General features: G+C 50.1%; 1 protein-coding gene across 2 annotated transcripts in view; it reads right to left on the bottom strand.

Annotated features, from left to right (window-relative positions):
* MECR (mitochondrial trans-2-enoyl-CoA reductase) overlaps nt 1-18,413 on the bottom strand; it is a 32,196-nt gene that overhangs the window by 3,573 nt on the left and 10,210 nt on the right. For both annotated transcript variants that reach the window (XM_004266565.4, XM_049707033.1), the window contains exons 2-9: nt 14,718-14,815; nt 14,125-14,256; nt 7,420-7,563; nt 4,665-4,767; nt 3,522-3,624; nt 2,469-2,542; nt 341-401; nt 106-178 (exon numbers count right to left, since the gene is read on the bottom strand). In XM_004266565.4, the coding sequence (XP_004266613.2) occupies nt 106-178; nt 341-401; nt 2,469-2,542; nt 3,522-3,624; nt 4,665-4,767; nt 7,420-7,563; nt 14,125-14,256; nt 14,718-14,815 (788 nt within the window). The remainder of the gene's footprint in view (nt 1-105; nt 179-340; nt 402-2,468; nt 2,543-3,521; nt 3,625-4,664; nt 4,768-7,419; nt 7,564-14,124; nt 14,257-14,717; nt 14,816-18,413) is intronic.

Below are 18,413 nucleotides of genomic sequence, written 5' to 3'. Positions count from 1 at the left end.
GGCCTGGGGGTCCAATCACCTCTCCAGGGCTCAGAGTGGCTGGTCACTTCTGCAGCAGGCACCGCCCTCATGTGACCCTTGGTAATGGGGCCATCATCCACTTACCTGGACTGTGGTCCTTCTTCCACTGGGATAACCAAAAGCCCCGAAGTTTGAGATCCTTAAAAATGAGCAGGCTCTGTGGACACAGGAAGGACACGCTGGGGCTGAGGGCAAGAACTTCAGGCACTGCTTAAGGTATGGCTTCCCCCAGGGGCGGGGGGCACTGCCTGAGTTTAGACAACGGTGGTGTCCAGGCCCCTGTCTCCAGGCACTCCCCCGCCCCACCCCACCAGCTTACCACAGAGGCGATGACAGGCTGCTTGGCCATCCCCCCATAGGTCACCATGGTTCCTCCAGGCCTGAAGGGTCCAGAGAGAAGAGAGTGGTCGCAGGGAGAGACAGAGCCCTTCTTGAACCAGTTACAATGCATCTATTCCAACCCTGGTTCCTAAACCTCGTTCTCAGAATCCCTGGGAAGGGTTCAAAAATACAGGTCCCTAGGCCCGAACCAGACCTAATGAATTGGGAAGCAAAGCTCTACATTAAAAAAGACAGAAAACAAACAAGCAAACGCCCCTTGCAGATGACCTCGATGTCTAGCCAAGGTTGGGAGCCCAGAGTTAAGCTCCCAGTCAGGCTTTGAGGAAGAGCTGCAGAGAAGAATACTCCCCTGAGCAAAGCTCACCACCCGAGTCGGGAGTGGAGCCGGAAGCAGATCGGGCCGGGCTCTGCTCCACTGTCGGTGTATGACGCTGGGCAACATGTCCACAGCGGGCCACACTGCCTCTCCTGTACACGCTCCAGTGACACGACGCAGCTAAGGAATGGTGCGGACAGTGCAGAAGACAATGGCAATTGTCAGGACCTGCTGTCTGACACCCACACCCGCCCCAGCGGTCAAACAGGAGAGGGGCTCATATAATTTTTAAAACGTAAGCTAGGACTTCACATGCCTGACTTAACCTGTACTCCCCTCGCCACTCCCCTGGCTCTTTTAAGAGTTGGTTGATCAAGGAAGACCCGAGATACGTTTTGGGACAACACGAGGGAGGCTCTGTGAACTCCAGGGTGGAAGAAGCTGCTGAGAGAGGCAGGTAACTCTCTGTGCCTGAGGCCGGGGGCCAGTCGGGTCTTAAGTTCCCTTCAACTGCCACCTCCTCTGGAAAGCAGCTCCTGCATGGTGGGGGGGCGAACCCTCCCTCTGTGGACCCGCATTACACTTGATCTAATCAGAATGGCTACCGTATACTGGGTGTTTACTATGTGCCAGGCACAGCTCTGAGCCCTTCACATGTGCTGGCCAGTGAATCCGCACGGTAACCCCATTTCACAGACGAGAAAACTGGGGCCCCCCTCCCATTTGTAGAGCGCTGTGTACAGACCCCAGAGCCCCTTGGACTCACCTTCTGAGGCAGAAAGGGTTTATATCCCCCCATTTCACTGATGAAGAGACAGACCTGGCTCGTTTTTCACATATTGCTTAACTTTTCATAGGTCCACAGCTAGTAAGCATGAGCCACGGGGGGGTGGCAGCGGGCCTCGGAGGCTGCCCAGAGGAGGGCTGAAGAGGTAAGCTCGGAGCCGCAGCGACTCGGGCAAGCTGCCTACCCTCTCTGGGCCTCGTCTGGACGGGGATGGGAGCAGTACCCCTCACCTAGGTGATTGTGGAGGGGGTACATCGCGCACTCTGCACAGCCTGGTGTGTGGTAAACACTCTGTGATTGTGACTACAGCTCTCTGGTCACACGACCCAAATTCCCATCCAGCCTGAGTTCTAGAGGGTTCCCTCAGTGTCTCAGCCATCTAGGTACCCTGTGGCTACTGAGTGCTAGCAAATATGTGTTAACAAATATTGGTGCTCTAGTTGGGAAGTGTCCTTTCAGGTGCCCTTCAATTCGACAAGATTATATTAATGGAAAAAAAAGAAGGAAAGGACATGCGCTGTCAACACTGTCAACGTCATCCCCCTGTGGTTGGATGATAGGTGAGCTCTGGGCTTAACTTTTCCTTTGTACTTTTACATGCTTTCAAGATGTTTTGTAACAGCATGATGTTACCTTTAAAATCAGAATCTATTTTTAAAAACTAATAAAAAACTTAAAAGCTAATAAGCTAGGACTAAGTGACTTTTTCAGATGCCCCTAGGTTATGAATCCTTACCCGTTCCCCTATCACAGAGTGCCCAGGAGTCTACTTCTGGGGTCCCTAGGAGAACAGAGCTGGATGGTCATCTGTAAAGGAGGAGGCTGAGAGAGGGAGGGCCCGAGTAACTAGGACGTGACGTGGGTCCCATCTTCCTACTCAGGGTCGTGCTGACCTGGCCTTGGCCTGCACTGGCCACTGGGACTTGGTCACTCAGTGGTCCTCCTGGCTAAATCCCGGGAGGGAGCCTTCGTGCACTGGACCCACGGGGCCGAGGGACTTACGCCAAGTGCCGCAGCAGCTCCGTGGAGCTTTTCCCGCCGACACAGTTGAGAGCAAGCTGAGGCTGGGGCACGTCCTGGAAAAGAAGGGACCTGCAGTGAGCGAGCTACCCCTCTGTGGTGGGGTTTGAAGCTTGCTAAACAAACAGCACTTCCCTGGCCCAAGGGCTGTGTCAGGAAGGAGCGAAGAAAGTGGGACAGTCATGCCTTCCAACTCCGTCTGGGAAGGGCCTTTTCTTTACCAGCTTAATCCTGTTATCTGTTTTAGGATTTTGTTCAAAACTCACCTCCTCTGGGAAAGAACAGACAAAGGGCACCTATGTTCTGTTTTGACGGACTTCATTTCCCCCTCTTCTCAGCACTTACAACTCAGTTTATATTAGATGTGCTGACCTACTGCTTCAGAAATGTTCTCAAGAGGCGTGTGTTCTCAAGTAAATGTGTGTCCGGTCCCTCCAGGGTTCAGTGATAAGAGGCTGACATGTGGTTCGGTCACTTACTAGGTGTGCTGGGCAGGGTTAAGGGGCTTTGATTTCAGAGAGGCCTGGAACCAGCCCGACTCCACCACTTATGATTGTGTGGTCTCAGTAAAGTCCTTTCTTTTTTTCCAAGTCTTCGTTTTCTCACCTATAAAATAGATAGCACCTACTTTGTAGAGCTTTTGTGGGGATTATCAGATAAAATATAAGGCAGATGCTTTGGAAATGTGACTCCTTTTCTTTCTCTTCCCTCCTGTACCTCAGTTTCCTCAGCTCTCTCCCAGCTCCGAGATTTACTTCGGCTGTGTGGGCTGACGTAGTTCACCACTAACATTCAAAACTACCAATCACACAGGGTTTCCTAAACCTTGTCTGTCTCTCCTGCCCCCTCACAGCCCCGGGCACTTAATGCATGCTTTCCCCTGGCTGAGGGAATGGGCTTTATCCTTCCACGAAAAGAGACAAAGGGAGGATTTTGGAGACATGGGGCCAGTGCCAGCTTTTCTAATTCAAGTGGATTTCTTTCTTCAGGGAGTTGGGCCTGGAATGGAGGTGCAATGTCCCTCATCACTGGTACCTTAAAGAAGTTTTTCATCTCATGCTTTCTTAGTTCCTCTTCTGTGACAACATGATGGGCCCCCAGATTCTTCAGTCTGTCGGTCAGCTTCTGGATGTCAGGTCTGGAAACCAAACACAATCCAAGGTCCTCGTCCTATCTGCTCACTTTCTCCACGGAAGGCTCCCAGGACCCCTCTGCCACAGCTGTGAGAACCCGAGTTTCTCTTTGTGGGAAGCTAAGCTGGGCCTGGCCACCAGTCTCATCACACGCCAGCATCTCTTGGCCTCAGTTTCCTCACTGGCGTGAGAGAGCACTGGGTGGTTTCTACTGCTCCTGTCATCTCAAGGACGCTAGAAACCATCTGGGCTCAGGGAGGAGTCATTTCACTTCCTGATTTCTTCTACTGAAACGACAAACTCTGCTTCCTTTCCCCCTCTTTTCAAGGGGCTTTTCAGAGTGTTGTGCAAACACACTCCGGTCCAGGAGTGGCTCTGAGCCTCTTTACCAAGGCAAACAGAACAATTTTTTTGTCAGCACAACGGAGGGGATGGGGAACTGAAGCGAGTATCAGTTCTCCTGCCAAGGCTGGGCTTCCCTGAAGAGACACAACCACGTGTGTGGATGGTGAGGCTTAAGGAAGTTGGAGGATATGATGGAGAGAGAACAAATTGGGAAACTAAGTTTGTCATTGGTTTGCTGTGTCTTCCTGAGCAAGTGGCTTCCTCCTTCTGATGACAAACCTGCCCCATCTCCTTTACATCTGTATTTAGTGCACTTCAAAGTATCACACAAATGCAAGGGAAACAAGGGCTCTGGGTTAGTTGGTTCACAGAAAGAATAACACAGCTTAAAACATTCCCAAATGTGAACTGTGGTTTTAAAAACATGAGGTTTATCACAAGTCAAGAGTCTCAGAAACTCTTAGCTGTTCACTAAGGGCCTTCTCCTTCCTGCCCTCCCTTTACATTTCAGATTCATTCATCCTATAGCCAAAAGCCACTGGACTTCAGTGCTGGTGGCTGACTCAGCTATAAGCCAGCTCCTGCCCGCAGGAAAGGAAGACCGCTTACGCAAGGGCGCCACCTGGTGGAATCGTGGGCACCCTCGGGTGCCAGGTGGAAAGGCCCAAGTGGTGTGCTGGGATCAGGCCTTCCCACGCACCTGTCTCGGACCACGTTGATGGTCCTCAGGCCCAGGGCTGCGGCGATCTGGATGACTGCTTGCCCCACTCCACTGTTGGATGCATTCTGGATGACAGAATCCCCTGTGGAGCCAGGAAGAGACTCAAGTTGAGACCTGTAACAGGTCAAGGGCTTCCAGCCTAGAATCCTATTATAGGGCCGGAGGCGGAGTCCTCAGACTCTGAAAGTACCCAGGACCTGCTGCTGAGCCTTCTCAGTCCTTGGACTGTTGCTCACTCTTCTCCCGTGCCCCCCAAACCTCTACGACACCCATGAAGCCTGCCAGGGTTCAGCAACTCAAGAGTTCACACTGGATGCAACTTAGACCCTGCTGTGTAAATGATTTTGCATCCTTCATCATCCTCCCAATTTTTATGTCCACAAGTCTCTGCTTAGGTTATTTCTTTGGCTTGCAATGTTTTCCTCTTTCCATCTCCCTTCATTTTCAAATCCTATATATCCTTCGAAGGACTGATTGAGTGTGGCTTCCTACATGAAGCCTTCCCAGATTCTTCCCCCGTGCACTCCCACAGCACTCTGCGGCCGTCTCTGTTAATGGTCACGGTCAGCCCTGACTTATACTTGGTTGTTATCTCAGTCCATTTCTATCAACAGGCTGCGGCTTCTTGAGGGGTAGATGCACTGCCTCAAAATGGGATTAGAGCTGCACTGGAGAAACTGGCAGCCCCTGAAACAGGGACCTCCGGATGGTCTGTGGTCAAAGCCGAGGCCTAACTTTGGACTTAGCCAACGGGGGAGGCCACGGGCCATGCTGGGAAAAGCATGGGCTCTGGAACGAGACATACTGGGGTGTGAGTCCCAGCTTCTCCACTGACTGTAACGGAAAGTGAATGGGGTGGGATGAGTCCTGACCTCTTTGAACTTCAGTTTCTCCCCCATGAAACAGGAGTCCTAGAAGCACCCACCGGGGTGCTCCTCATTAGAGCCCAGTGCTGTTGTGTCCGGGAAGGGGCTCTGTTCCCCTGAAATGCTATCTGGGTTTTGAGAGGCAGCAGGGATCTTGTGCTAGAGACAGAGGAGTTTCTGGAAGAAGGCCCATCCTCCTTAGGGTCAGCCTACAGATTGTCACCCATCAGTGGGTTATGAAACCAACCTAGTGGGTTGCAAGCTTTTTTTTTTTTAAGTTAAAATCAAGGAAAATAGGATAAAAAAATAGTGGAGTGCATCACACATAGTGAGGGTAAATATTATTCCATGAAACTTTGGTTTTCAATACATATATATTCATATACGTCTATATACTGGATGACAATTTAAAGTGTAATTCTTACTCTGGGTCAAAATCACACGTTTCACACCAGCCCTGGGGCAGGAAGGTGGAGAGATACACCATGGGCACAATAGGCCACAAAAGGTGGGTGGTGTCACAATAGCCTGATGTGACGACCACAGCTGCAGCCCACATCAGAGGGGGTCTGAGGGGAGAGGATGCAGGCGACCAAAACATCTGCTGCACTGGGACTTCAGCAAAGGTCCCTGATCACACCTGCTGGCTTTCTGCACTTCAAGAGACCTAGGGCTGCTCTGCCACAGCTGGGAGAACCGGCATTTGTCTCTGCAGGAAGCTGGGACTGGTTTTCAGCCAGACTTACGCAGAGCTGCCACCGAAGGTGATCACACTCCGGTATCTCTCCATCTCAGTTTCCTCGTCGTTATGACAGAGCTGGACTGGGTGATCTCTAGGGCCCCTGCCAGCTCCCGGATATGCGTGGTGTGTGGGGTAACCCTCCAACCACGGGGGACGGGAGCTGGTGGGTAAGTGGCCCAGCCTCCTGTCACTTGGAGGTTAGTTCTGAGGAGGGTTCTGTGAGGGTCTGTGGAGGGTCCCCAGCAGGACTGGGCCCCGGTTGCCCACGGCAGGAATCAGCTTTCGCTGGCTCTTCCTCCTTCCCTGTCCCTGTCCCCAGTCCCTCACTCTTGCTTCCTGGGGCCACCTCCCCAACGAACTGTCGGCCCCCAGTTCTTTTCTTAGGCTCTGTCAGGGGAACCTGGAATAAAACACCTGGCTTTGTCATTTCCTTGCTGAGTGATCTCATACAAATAACTTACCTCTCTGGACCTCAGTTTCCTCATTTATAAAAAGGGAGAATGATAACAGCAGTGCACCTTTACTGTGCTGTATGCCAGGCCCTGTGCTGAGTGTCACATGGCATGTTTCAGTGAGCCCTCAGAACCCCTTTCTCTCCATTTTATGGATGAAAAGTCTGATGATTTGAGAGGTCAGTTCCCAGTTAGTGAGGCGAAGCTGGGGTTCAGACCCGTGCTGCGGACCTCATTGCACCGCTCTGACGTCCAGTGCATTTGACGGGGCAATGCATGGAAAGGCACGTATGTGGACTGGAAAGTGCTCTGGCAGTGCTGAGTGGAAAGACTAACACTAAGTTCAGCACTTTATTGAAAACACAGGGACTGTGTCTATGTTGTCTGGCTTTGTAGCCCCAGAGCTCAGCACAGCTCCATACGATTTTGCTGAATGACAGAATTCCATCCCAAGCTCTAGGGAATGTGACCCTTCAGCGGTTTTCTAGGGTGTACTCCTCATGAGGTTTCAGCATGTTTTCCAGGATCCAAGCTAACACCTTTCCATGTAAAGCAACACCACCACCCAGGTTGGGACCATTTTCCTTGCAGGTAAGTTCCCAGGCCTCAGGGTCGGGACACGGGTCACACCCCAGTCAGGAGTACCCGGCCTGCCCACCCACTGCGGTTCCTACCTGGCCGCAGCTGCTCGAAGTCCATCAGCATCCGGTAGGCCGTACAGGGATTGACGCCCAGGGTGGCGGCGCTCTGAAGAGGGATGTCACTCGGAACCGAGATGAGCGCTTCCTCGCTGAACACAGCCTCGGTTCGCCAGGTTCCTAAGTGGGGGGAGGCCAGGGGAGTAAGGAAGGACCCCCTCCATGCCCAACCCCACTCCCCCTCCTCGGTGGACGGGCATCGAGGACAGCGGACTTCAGTAATACTTGGAGAAAAAGGAAAATCCCGAAGCCTTTTTGAACGTCTGAGTCCTCGTGATAATTACGTTAGGGACACTGTGTTATTCCCACGTCAGTTACCAGCAGAGTTAGCTAGTGTCACACAGCAGGTGGCTGAGGATCTCAAACTACTGGACTCTGAGGGTGAGACAGCAACATCATTACCAGGGCAAGAGAAGTTGAGAAAGCCCCATTTCCCACTCGGCCCTCATTCTCACCTAAGGCAGGGTGACTCGGGTGGTATTATGCAAAAAAGCATGAAAGCCAAAGGCAAAGGCCGGGGTGTGGGACCTGGCTTTGCTGCTCTGCTAGTCTGAGCACAGCACTAAGTCACTGAGATTTGGTTATTCTAATATGTAGATGACACTGGCAAGAAGAGCCTTGACTGGCCTCCCCCAAGAACTGTTGCACAGATCAAATGAGATATGGGAAGTGAAACAATCCTGTAAACTGGAAAAAAATGCTCATTAACCCCCAGACCACATTCCAGTTCTAGACAAAAGAATAATAAAATGTCCAATTTAAAGTCCTCACTCGGGCCTCCCTGGTGCCGCAGTGGTTGAGAGTCTGCCTGCCGATGCAGGGGACACGGGTTCGCGCCCCGGTCCGGGAAGATCCCACATGCCGTGGAGCGGCTGGGCCCGTGAGCCATGGCCGCTGAGCCTGAGAGTCCGGAGCCTGTGCTCCGGGAGGCGCCACAACAGTGAGAGGCCCGCGTACCGCAAAAAAAAAAAAAAAAAGTCCTCACTCAACAGGGCAGGAACTGAGGCCGTGATTTGCCCTGTCTCCCAGCTCCCCGGGCTGCCCCCTTCCGTCTGCAGATACTCATCGGGCACCGGCTGTGAGCCAGGCCCCTCCAACAACGACACAGTCCTTACGTTCGCAGTGTGCTCACTCCAGTGGAGCAGAATAGGTGAGACACGAACAAGCAAATACAAGAATTCTAAGTTATACAGAGAGAGAGAGAGAGAGAGAGAGAGAGAGAGAGAGAGAGAGAGGGAGAGAGGGAGAGAGGGAGAGAGGGAGAGAGGGAGAGAGGGAGAGAGGGAGAGAGGGAGAGAGGGAGGGAGGGAGAGAGGGAGGGAGGGAGAGAGGTAGGGAGAGAGAGGAGAGAATTACTTTAGATGGGAGTCAGGGACAGCTTCTCTGAGAAGGCGACAGGCTAAGAGTTGAAGGATAGAGATGCAGCCTCTCAGAATCCACAAAGAACATTCCAGTGGAGGAAGAAGCGTGTGCAGAGACTCTGAGGCAGGACAGACATAGGAATGGAGCAGGAAGAATGCACACCGGAGGGGAGAGAATGGTGGGAAGAGTGGCTGGAGACATGGCTGACGTGGCACAGGCTGGACGGACGTCATACAGGCTTTCATGATCTTGACTCACAGTAACCGTGTGTTACAGTCTAACTCTGTACACGTACATACGTAAATACACGTACACATACACAGATTCATAACAGAAGCCAAAGTTTCACGGAACAATACTTACCCTACTCTATGTGATGTACTGTTATTTTCTGTTCTATTCTGACCAACTTTAACAAAAGAAAAATTCTGTTTGCAACCCACTGGATTGATTTCGCTAATAGGTCACAGCCTGCAGTCTGAAAAACATAAGGGCTCAGGGTCATGGCATAAAGAACGGATTTTATTTTAGTGATAGGAAGCTTTAATTTTCTTATTTATTTATTTATTTATTTTTTGGCCACACTGCACGGCATGCGGGATCTTAATTCCCCGACCAGGGATCGAACCTGTGCTCCCTGCAGTGGAAACGCAGAGTCTTAACCACTGGACTGGCAGGGAAGTCCCAGGAAGCTTCCAGGAAGCTTCTAATTTTAGAGAAGTCTGAGGTGATTGGATTTATGCTTTAAGATCACTTTGTTGCTGCGTGAAAAAGACTGTGGCGGGGGAGCGGAGGGGTGGGCAGAGTAGGAACAGGGAGGCCGATCAGGGGGCTTCTGGAGGGGCCCAGATGTGAGGTGATGGTTGCCTAGACTTTGGCAGTGGGGATGAGGAAAAGTAGATGGACTCGAGTTATGTTTTGAAGATAGAATCAACAGGATTTGATGAGCATTGGGTGACAGGTCCTCACCTGTGCAGGCGGGATCCTGTATAAAGCAGAGAGTCAGGCAGATGCGGATTCAAGCCCTGGCTTGCCGCGCACTTGCGAAGCACCTCAGGGAGACGACTCGGAGCCCTGTTAGCTTGGCGTCTGGTGGCTGTGACGTCTCAGGGGCCCTCGCCTACCCTTCCAAAGCGCTCGACTGTGACTCATGACCCAGCGGCTGGGGTTCTGACAGTGCCCTGGCTCTACGTGGTCCAGTGTGGGGAGCAGGGGCCAGCCTAGACCGCTAGCTGTGCTGCAGGAGGGGAGAGCCAAGGTGGGCTTTAGGGGCCAGGAGCTGGCGATAGGAGGCAGGAACACTCTTTATTAAAGGCTGTGTCAATCTCAGAGTAGATTTCTGCCTGAGAAAATAAGAGGTTGAAAAACTGAAGGACTGCTTTGGAGTCCAGGAGGCGCCTTGTCTGTCTCTGGGCTTGGTGCAGCCTGGTTTCCAGATCTTCAGCGTCATCTTCATAACTATCACCCTCATTCATCTTAGTCAACGTTTACTGTACTCTGCTCTGTGCCAGACGCTTAGTGAATGGCTTTCTGTGCGTGAAATCAAAGGTGTTTTCTACTTCCCCTTAGTGGCAGGACAATGGAAATCCAACCCTTGACACGGATTTCTGGGGCTTGGCAGTCCCTAAGCCTCTTCTTAAGAGGACCTGGGTGGGATGGGATGGGGGCAGCACCCACGTCAGCCTCCAGGGCTTTAAAGTAGAAATGCTTAGACTTTGGAGTTGGAGAGACCTGCTTAAAAGCCCTGGCTCTGCCACTCACTAGTTGTGTTGACTTTGAATGATCACTTCACCCTTTTTGAGTTGTAGTTTTTCTAATCTATGAAATACAGAGAAGAACACTCCCACTGTAGTGTGAAGATTAAGTGATGACATTGTACAGCCTGTCATTGTGCCGGGTACACAGTAGGTGTGGAACATGCCTTGGTCTCCTTTTCTGATCTGAATTCCCAGGCCCGAGTTCTGAGGACTCTCATTCCACACTCACGTGCACCTGACCCTTAACCATCTCTGTCATCTAACGCAGGGGTCCCTAACCTATGGCCCATGGGCCAAACTTGGCTCACCACCTGCTTTAGTAAATAAAGCTTCATTGGAGCACAGCCCGCTTTTTAGGTATTATTCATGGCTATTTACATTGGCAAGGTTGAGTAGAAGTGGAATGGCCTGCAAAGCCTAACATATTTACTAATTCGCCCTTTAAGAAAAAAGTTTGCCGCAAATTTAGTGTTTGCAAAGATCATTGTATGTATTCCCTCAGTTGACACAGACAAGGCAACGCCTATTAGCTCCATTTTAGAGATGAGGAAACTGAGGCTCAAAGTAGTTGTGATTTAAACAAGGTCATGGGGTGGTGGGGTGGTGGTGGTGGAAGGAGGGCCTGTATCTCATTCCCAGGCCAGTGCTTGCTATGCCCCAAGCTGCCTCAGGGGGCTTTGAGTGTTTCCAATGAGAAAGCCAGTTCACACATTAGCTGGCTCTGTCTCCCTTGGGATTGGTTGCATGTGGGAAAAAGCTGGCTACAGGCGCAGCAACAGCTGAGTAGCTCAGTGCATGAAAAATGCCCAAGATCTGGCCAGTTGAGGACTTATCTCTTTAATGACTGCTACTCTACTAAACGGCAGTCTTCACTAGAAGAAAGACCATGCCTGTTCACTGCTGTATGTTAGAGCCTGGCACCCTCAGATGCTCACAAAATGTTTACTGAATAAACTGAGTTAATTAGCATCCTGACAATGATAAAATCCCACCCCCATCCTCTCCGACTGCTTTAAAAGAATCACCTTTCCTCCGGGGAGAAATCCCTGCTCTGGCTATCACCCCCCCACACACGTGCGATTACGCACACGCCTGGCACATGTCCTTCATTCTCTCCAACCTCACCACGCTTCTAGGCCCACCCCGTCTCTCCAGTCCTACAGCACTACTGGCTCAGGCCCTCATCGTCTGAAGCGTGGACTGCTCAGCCACCTCCTCACTGGCTTCCTGCCTCCACCCTCTGCCCTTCCAGAGCATTCTCTGCACTGCACAGATCTGATCAAATCATTCCTCATGTTCACTCTTCATCAGGCCCCCAGTGACTGTGGATGCGAGCCCTGCACGACCAGGTCCCAGCCGACCCCTCCGGCCTCTTCTCCCTATCCACCCATGACCCAGCCATACTGAGCTACCTGCAGTGTGATGATGCCCTGCCTTCTCCATCACCACACCTTTGCCCATGCCGCATTCCCTGCCTGGGAAGCCCTTCCTCCCCTGGCTGTCCTTCTACTGTCTTCCAGACCCAGTTCAAGCATCACTTTTCTGAGAAGCCTTTCCTAATGCTTCCCAAGATAGGGAACTCTTGCCTTTGTGTTCATCCTGTGATTACACCAGTCATTACACTGCACTGTATTAAGTGCTCTTTTCCCACTCCCAGCCAAGAGCACTTTGAGGGCAGAGACTGTGTCTGACTCACGTTGTGTGCCCTTCACTCTGCACAGGGGCTGGCCCGAAGCACCAGTCAGTATCCAGTGAATCCTTACACATCTCAATTTGCTCACCTGGCTGTGCTCGTTCACTGCCAGGGGACTTTCGGAGAGGGTGGGGCCGTTCTTGGCACTTCCCTCATCTCAGAGAAGGAAAGAACTTCTAGTAGACTCCTGGTGCTGTCTTCTCTCGCCTGGTACACTTTTCTTTCTAGAACTGCTCCTTCCTAACCTCTGGGGCTGTCGACCACAAGGCCTCACTCTCTGTACCACAGAGGTTGGCAAGAGACTCAACCAGGGCAATTGGAGTGGCCTAAGCCCACCCGCTAGTGATAGGTTCATGGATGGGCAAGGATCCAGACAGGGCTGGTCAGAGCCCTTCTGGGGGGATGGATATGGTTGTATTGGACACATTGTAGAGGACATGCTTCTTTGCTTGCTCTCAGGATGATGTAAACCTCAGGCTGCTGGTGGCCATCTATGAAAGGTATACATCAGAGTGGGTCTGAATCTTACCTCCACCCTTATTGGCTGGGTGACCTTGGACAAATTGCTTAATCCTTTACATTTACTGTAGTCTCATCTGCATAATGGGAATGATAACAGTATCTACATCATGTTGTGGGAATGACTGAGTAAATATAGGTAAAGTGCTTACAACAGTGCCTGGTACAAAGGGAGTGGTCAATATTTGTTGCTATTCCTATATCACTGTGTGGGGAGATCCCATTGGAGAGCTAATGAGAATAAGAGAAAGAGGTCTCATAGCACTGGTGTTTCTGGATCCAGCTGTGCCTGAAGCCTTCCATCTCTTGCACTTCCCAGTTCCACAAACCAATTAACTTCTTTTCTGATAAAACAAGTTTGAGTTGACTCTCTGTAAGTTATAACCCAAAGGGTCCTCCCATTGGAGTGTAGCGGGAAAAACGGAGGAGACAAGAGTCCAAGGGGCTCTCCTTTTAGTTAGCTGTTTGCATTTGGACAAGGGCTTCTTCTTAGGTTTCAGTTCCTCGTATGTCCAATGGGGTGGATGTCAGCCCTGCTTCCCTCTTGTGGCTCCTGTCAGGATCCATCTGTATAATGTTTGTGCCTCAAAAACGACCAAGTACGAAAACACAAATCTCACCAAAGACTCTTTACCACATGTCACAGAAAACCCTAACTCTCAGCATGGCTTTCACAGGGCCTTCCCCAGGCGGCCCCACCTGCTCTGTAACCTCCCCTTCACTTTTGCAGTCCTCTCGCACATGCTCATCCTCTGCTGTGGCTACACTGGGTTCTCCTCCATTTCCCAAACTCACCCTTGTGTCTTTGCTCATTTCGTTTCCTCTAAATGCCACAATTTGGAGCGCATCTCTACCTACCAAAATTCATCCATCAAAGGTCCCTTCCAATGAAGCCTCCTCCATGAAGCCCTGATCCTTCCTTAAGACCGTGTCTCTCTCACACAGAGTCACCAGAAGTGCCCTCTGCTTCCTGTGAACTTGCAGCACTCCCTTTACGGAGGTTGCTGGTTTGGAGATTTCTTCAATTAGGTTTTAACCTCCTGGAGGGAAGGGGCTGTCTTATTTGATTCCCCATTGCGCCCTACATTCCGTAGGGATGTAGGGATTCAGAGACTCATAGCTCCGATCAACATGCACCCACAGTGATGAGAGCAGGTGTGTCACCTCCTGAGCAAAAGAAACAGAACTGCCGCTCTCCTGGTCCAGCTTCCATCCCCACTGGAGGTGGGTATATGGACTTAATAATAAACCCTGTGCTGCTTACTTAAAGAGACAACGAACGGACATGTATCTCGCGGGTGAAATAGGATCTGAAACAACAAAAAGCTGCAGACACCTGGAGAAACTCACCCAAACCAGCATTCGCTGGAATCACCCAGTCTCCTGGCTTCACCCTGGTCACACTGCTGCCCACTGCTACGACCTGTCCAACACCTTCATTCCCTCCAACGGCAGGCAGCTTGGGAAGGAGGCCATAATTTCCTAAGGGAGAAGAGCACAGCATCATCCAGTGAAGCCTGGGCAGTGAAAGAGCATGGACTCCGGAGTCAGACAGACCTCAGCCTGTTCTGGCCTCTGCCTCTGACCAGCTGTGTAACTAACCAACCTCTCTGAGCCAGAGCTTCTTCATCTGTAAAGGGGGATAATACTCCTCAGCTTCATGGTTATTATGAAGATTAGATAATGTAGGAAATGAGCCCAGCATATCGCACACTTCACAAGGGTTGGTTGGTTTGCTCCCCGCTGCAATCTTCCTAACTCAAAAAGCCTCACATTCCAGGCAGGGGAGGCCAGAGAGGGCTCACACGGCCTGTAGACGGTTCATCTGGAGAACAGCTGCTGCTAATCACAGGAATTTCACACCCACACCTGGGGAGGAATGAAACCGAGGTGGCGGCTAAGCAAAAAAGCCAATTAACATAAGCCACAGAAACCAAGGTTACCTTGGATCATATTAATGTCAGATGGATTGACAGGGGCTGCCAGCATCTTCACATGGACGTCTGATCCGCCCACAGCAGCCAGCTCCAGGTTCTTCAGTCTAAGCACAAAGCCAGAGAGAGATGTTCATGTCAGCCAGGCTAGCCAGGGAGTCTTTTGCTCAAATCATCTCCCCAAAGTAGGTCAGGCAGCAACATTTTTGAGCTGCCATTGTGTGCCCAGGAATTAGGGTTGTTAAGAAAGAGAGGAGCTATAAGGAATTAGTACAGGACACAGAGTAATGCTCATTAACTGCAAATGGAAAGTCCCTAGCGACCTTTCCACTCCACCACCCACTCTACTGCAGAAAGTAGCTAAAACTCCTTTGGGCATTGTTTAGTAGTGGTTAGCGATGCTAAGAATCACCTGGTATACTAATATTATGGCTTCTCAGGCCCCAGGGCTGACCTACTGAATCAGAATCTCTAGATAAGGGGCACCCCAAGTGGTGAGGGAAATAGAGACGGCCCATGGAGTTGGGAAAGAACTCCCTGGGTGACTGTGGTTCACCCCCTGGAAGGATGTCCCTTGTGGATGAGGATCTGGTCTGTCAGAAAGGATGCTGGATGGAGAGCTGCGGGCCTCAGGTGTGAAACTCCATCACAGGATGGCTGCGTCACCGCAGGCAGGTTTCTTCCCTGCTCTAGGCCTTCGTTTCTCCATTTGTAAAATGGGGGTGATGCCACCCTCACCCCCACTTGCATTTGATCACTTCCAAGAGCTCTTCCCATTTCAAGCCTGTGTGGTAACTCAGAGTACTCACAGTGGGTGTGCTGTAGACATCAGGGGACTAACGTCTTTATCCACTGGAATGTTGGTTAATGGGTAAAGCCTGCCCAGTGGCAATGCCCATGTGCTGCTTTTTTTTTTTTTTTTAATAAAAGGAGACCTTCCAACCAGAAAGGACTGATCAGTGTATTAGACCAATGGATCCTCATGACTTTTAATTATCAGAGATTCCTTTTCTGTCTCTCTCCATACCTCTGAGACTTCATGTTTGCAGTGCTTTTCTCTGCCCAAATGTACTTGTTAATAATTCTCCTTATTTTTACTCACCAAAGGCAGATATAAAAGCCAACCAGAGGTTCTTAGCATTAGGCAACAGTGTCACTGCACTAAGCTGATGTAATTCCACCCACTTCCTGCTGAAATCTGATCTTTTAATTATACCTGAGGCTCCACTTGGGGTAAAAGTGTGATTTCTAAGAAATCGCTCGTACTAAGTAGTAATAATTGTGGCAGGCATTTGTGAGGTGTTTATTATACACCAGGTATAACACACCTGTGCTAAGGGCTTTAAACACATAATCTAAGATGTAACACCCCTGTGATGAAAGTATGACTATTCCCATTCTATCAAGCAGGAAATGAAGGCTCCTGGAGATGATGAAACTTACACAGTGTAAGAGAATTGGTCAGGGTGGGGCTTATCCACTTTAAGAGTTGGCTCTCTTACTTACCTTGCTCTAAACCAGTACCTGAAATGAGCATGGGAATCCCTCTGACTGCCTACGAGGACCCCTGGGGACCCAACCTGGGAATCCCTGTACTGGATTATGACCAAAGTAAGGGAGGCCATGCTTTACCATGATTGAGAAACAGCTGCAAAAAATCAAAATAAAAACACTCTCTACAGAAAATGGTTAACTAGGAAGGAGTTGATGACCAGGGCAGAGAGAATACAGAAAGGGCTTTTTTTTCCCTTTTAGGTTAAGTATTAAGGAATGTATGTTTTTGTTTTTGTTTTTTGCGGTACGCAGGCCTCTCACTGTTGTGGCCTCTTCCGTTGCGGAGCACAGGCTCCGGACGCGCAGGCTCAGCGGCCATGGCTCACGGGACCAGCCGCTCCGCGGCATGTGGGATCCTCCTGGGCGGGGGCACGAATCCGTGTCCCCTGCACCGGCAGGTGGACTCTCAACCACTGCACCACCAGGGAAGCCCGGAATGTATGTATTTATACATAGCTGGAGGAGGGAGAGTCCTCGTAATAATAATAACTACTGTTTGAGTATGTACCAGTCAGGCACGCAGCTGAGTGCTTTCCGTGTGAGCTTTCATATTATTCTGATTTTACAGCGGAGGAACAAAGGCGCAATAAATAACTTGTTTCAGGCCACCAAAAGTCGTGAGTGGCTGATATGGTTTGAACCTGGCAGTCTGACGCTAGAGAAGCCGGCTGGTGAAGGGCTGACCCCACACCACGCAGAGGGCTGCAAGAGAAGCCTGTAGTGGGCAGCCTTGACCATTGCTGGGCCTGCTTGGGGAGCTGGGGGCCAGGGGGAGGGCTCCACAGCCTCTCCACCAGGATAAGGAGGGAGGCGTCAGCCCAGACGCCACTGTTTCTCTGTGAACACATATGTAAGTCTGCCCTCCAGAGAAAAATCCTGCCCAGAGCAAATGGATTGTGGACTAGCTGCCCCTTTATATCATCTGTACTGCTTCTCTCTTGCAGTTTGACAGATAATCAGAGTTTTTCTGTAAGCTGACAGAGTCCACGTGCTCAAGCTACTTAAAGACATTTTTTTCCTGCACATTTTCTACACGCTCTTCCCTTAGCCCAGAATTCCTTTTCCACAGCTCCTCTGCAAAGTGAGAAATTGAACTCACCCTTTAGGACCTGGCTGAAATTTTACTTCCCCTAAAGCATCTTTTTTTTTTGTCATGATATATTATTTATTTTTTTAACATCTTTATTGGGGTATAATTGCTTTACAATGGTGTGTTAGTTTCTGCTTTATAACAAAGTGAATCAGTTATACATATACATATGTTTCCATATCTCTTCCCTCTTGCGTCTCCCTCCCTCCCACCCTCCCTATCCCACCCCTCCAGGCGGTCACAAAGCACCGAGCCGATATCCCTGTGCCATGCGGCTGCTTCCCACTAGCTATCTACCTTACGTTTGTTAGTGTGTACATGTCCATGACTCTCTCTCGCCCTGTCACAGCTCACCCTTCCCCCTCCCCATATCCTCAAGTCCGTTCTCCAGTAGGTCTGTGTCTTTATTCCTTTCTTACCCCTAGGTTCTTCATGACATTTTTTCTTCTTCTTAAATTCCATATATATGTGTTAGCATACGGTATTTGTCTTTTTCTTTCTGACTTACTTCACTCTGCATGACAGACTCTAGGTCTATCCACCTCATTACAAATAGCTCAATTTCGTTTCTTTTTATGGCTGAGTAATATTCCATTGTATATATGTGCCACATCTTCTTTATCCATTCATCCGATGATGGGCACTTAGGTTGTTTCCATCTCCGGGCTATTGTAAATAGAGCTGCAATGAATATTTTGGTACATGACTCTTTTTGAATTTTGGTTTTCTCAGGGTATATGCCCAGTAGTGGGATTGCTGGGTCATATGGTAGTTCTATTTGTAGTTTTTTAAGGAACCTCCATACTGTTCTCCATAGTGGCTGAACCAATTCACATTCCCACCAGCAGTGCAAGAGTGTTCCCTTTTCTCCACACCCTCTCCAGCATTTATTGTTTCTAGATTTTTTGATGATGGCCATTCTGACTGGTGTGAGATGATATCTCACTGTAGTTTTGATTTGCATTTCTCTAATGATTAATGATATTGAGCATTCTTTCATGTGTTTGTTGGCAGTCTGTATATCTTCTTTGGAGAAATGTCTATTTAGGTCTTCTGCCCAT

The sequence above is a fragment of the Orcinus orca genome, chromosome 1 (assembly GCF_937001465.1).
Source record: "Orcinus orca chromosome 1, mOrcOrc1.1, whole genome shotgun sequence".
Lineage (NCBI taxonomy): Eukaryota > Metazoa > Chordata > Mammalia > Artiodactyla > Delphinidae > Orcinus > Orcinus orca.
The sequence above is the reverse complement of the archived record's forward strand: the minus strand, read 5'-3'. Positions and strand labels throughout refer to the sequence as shown.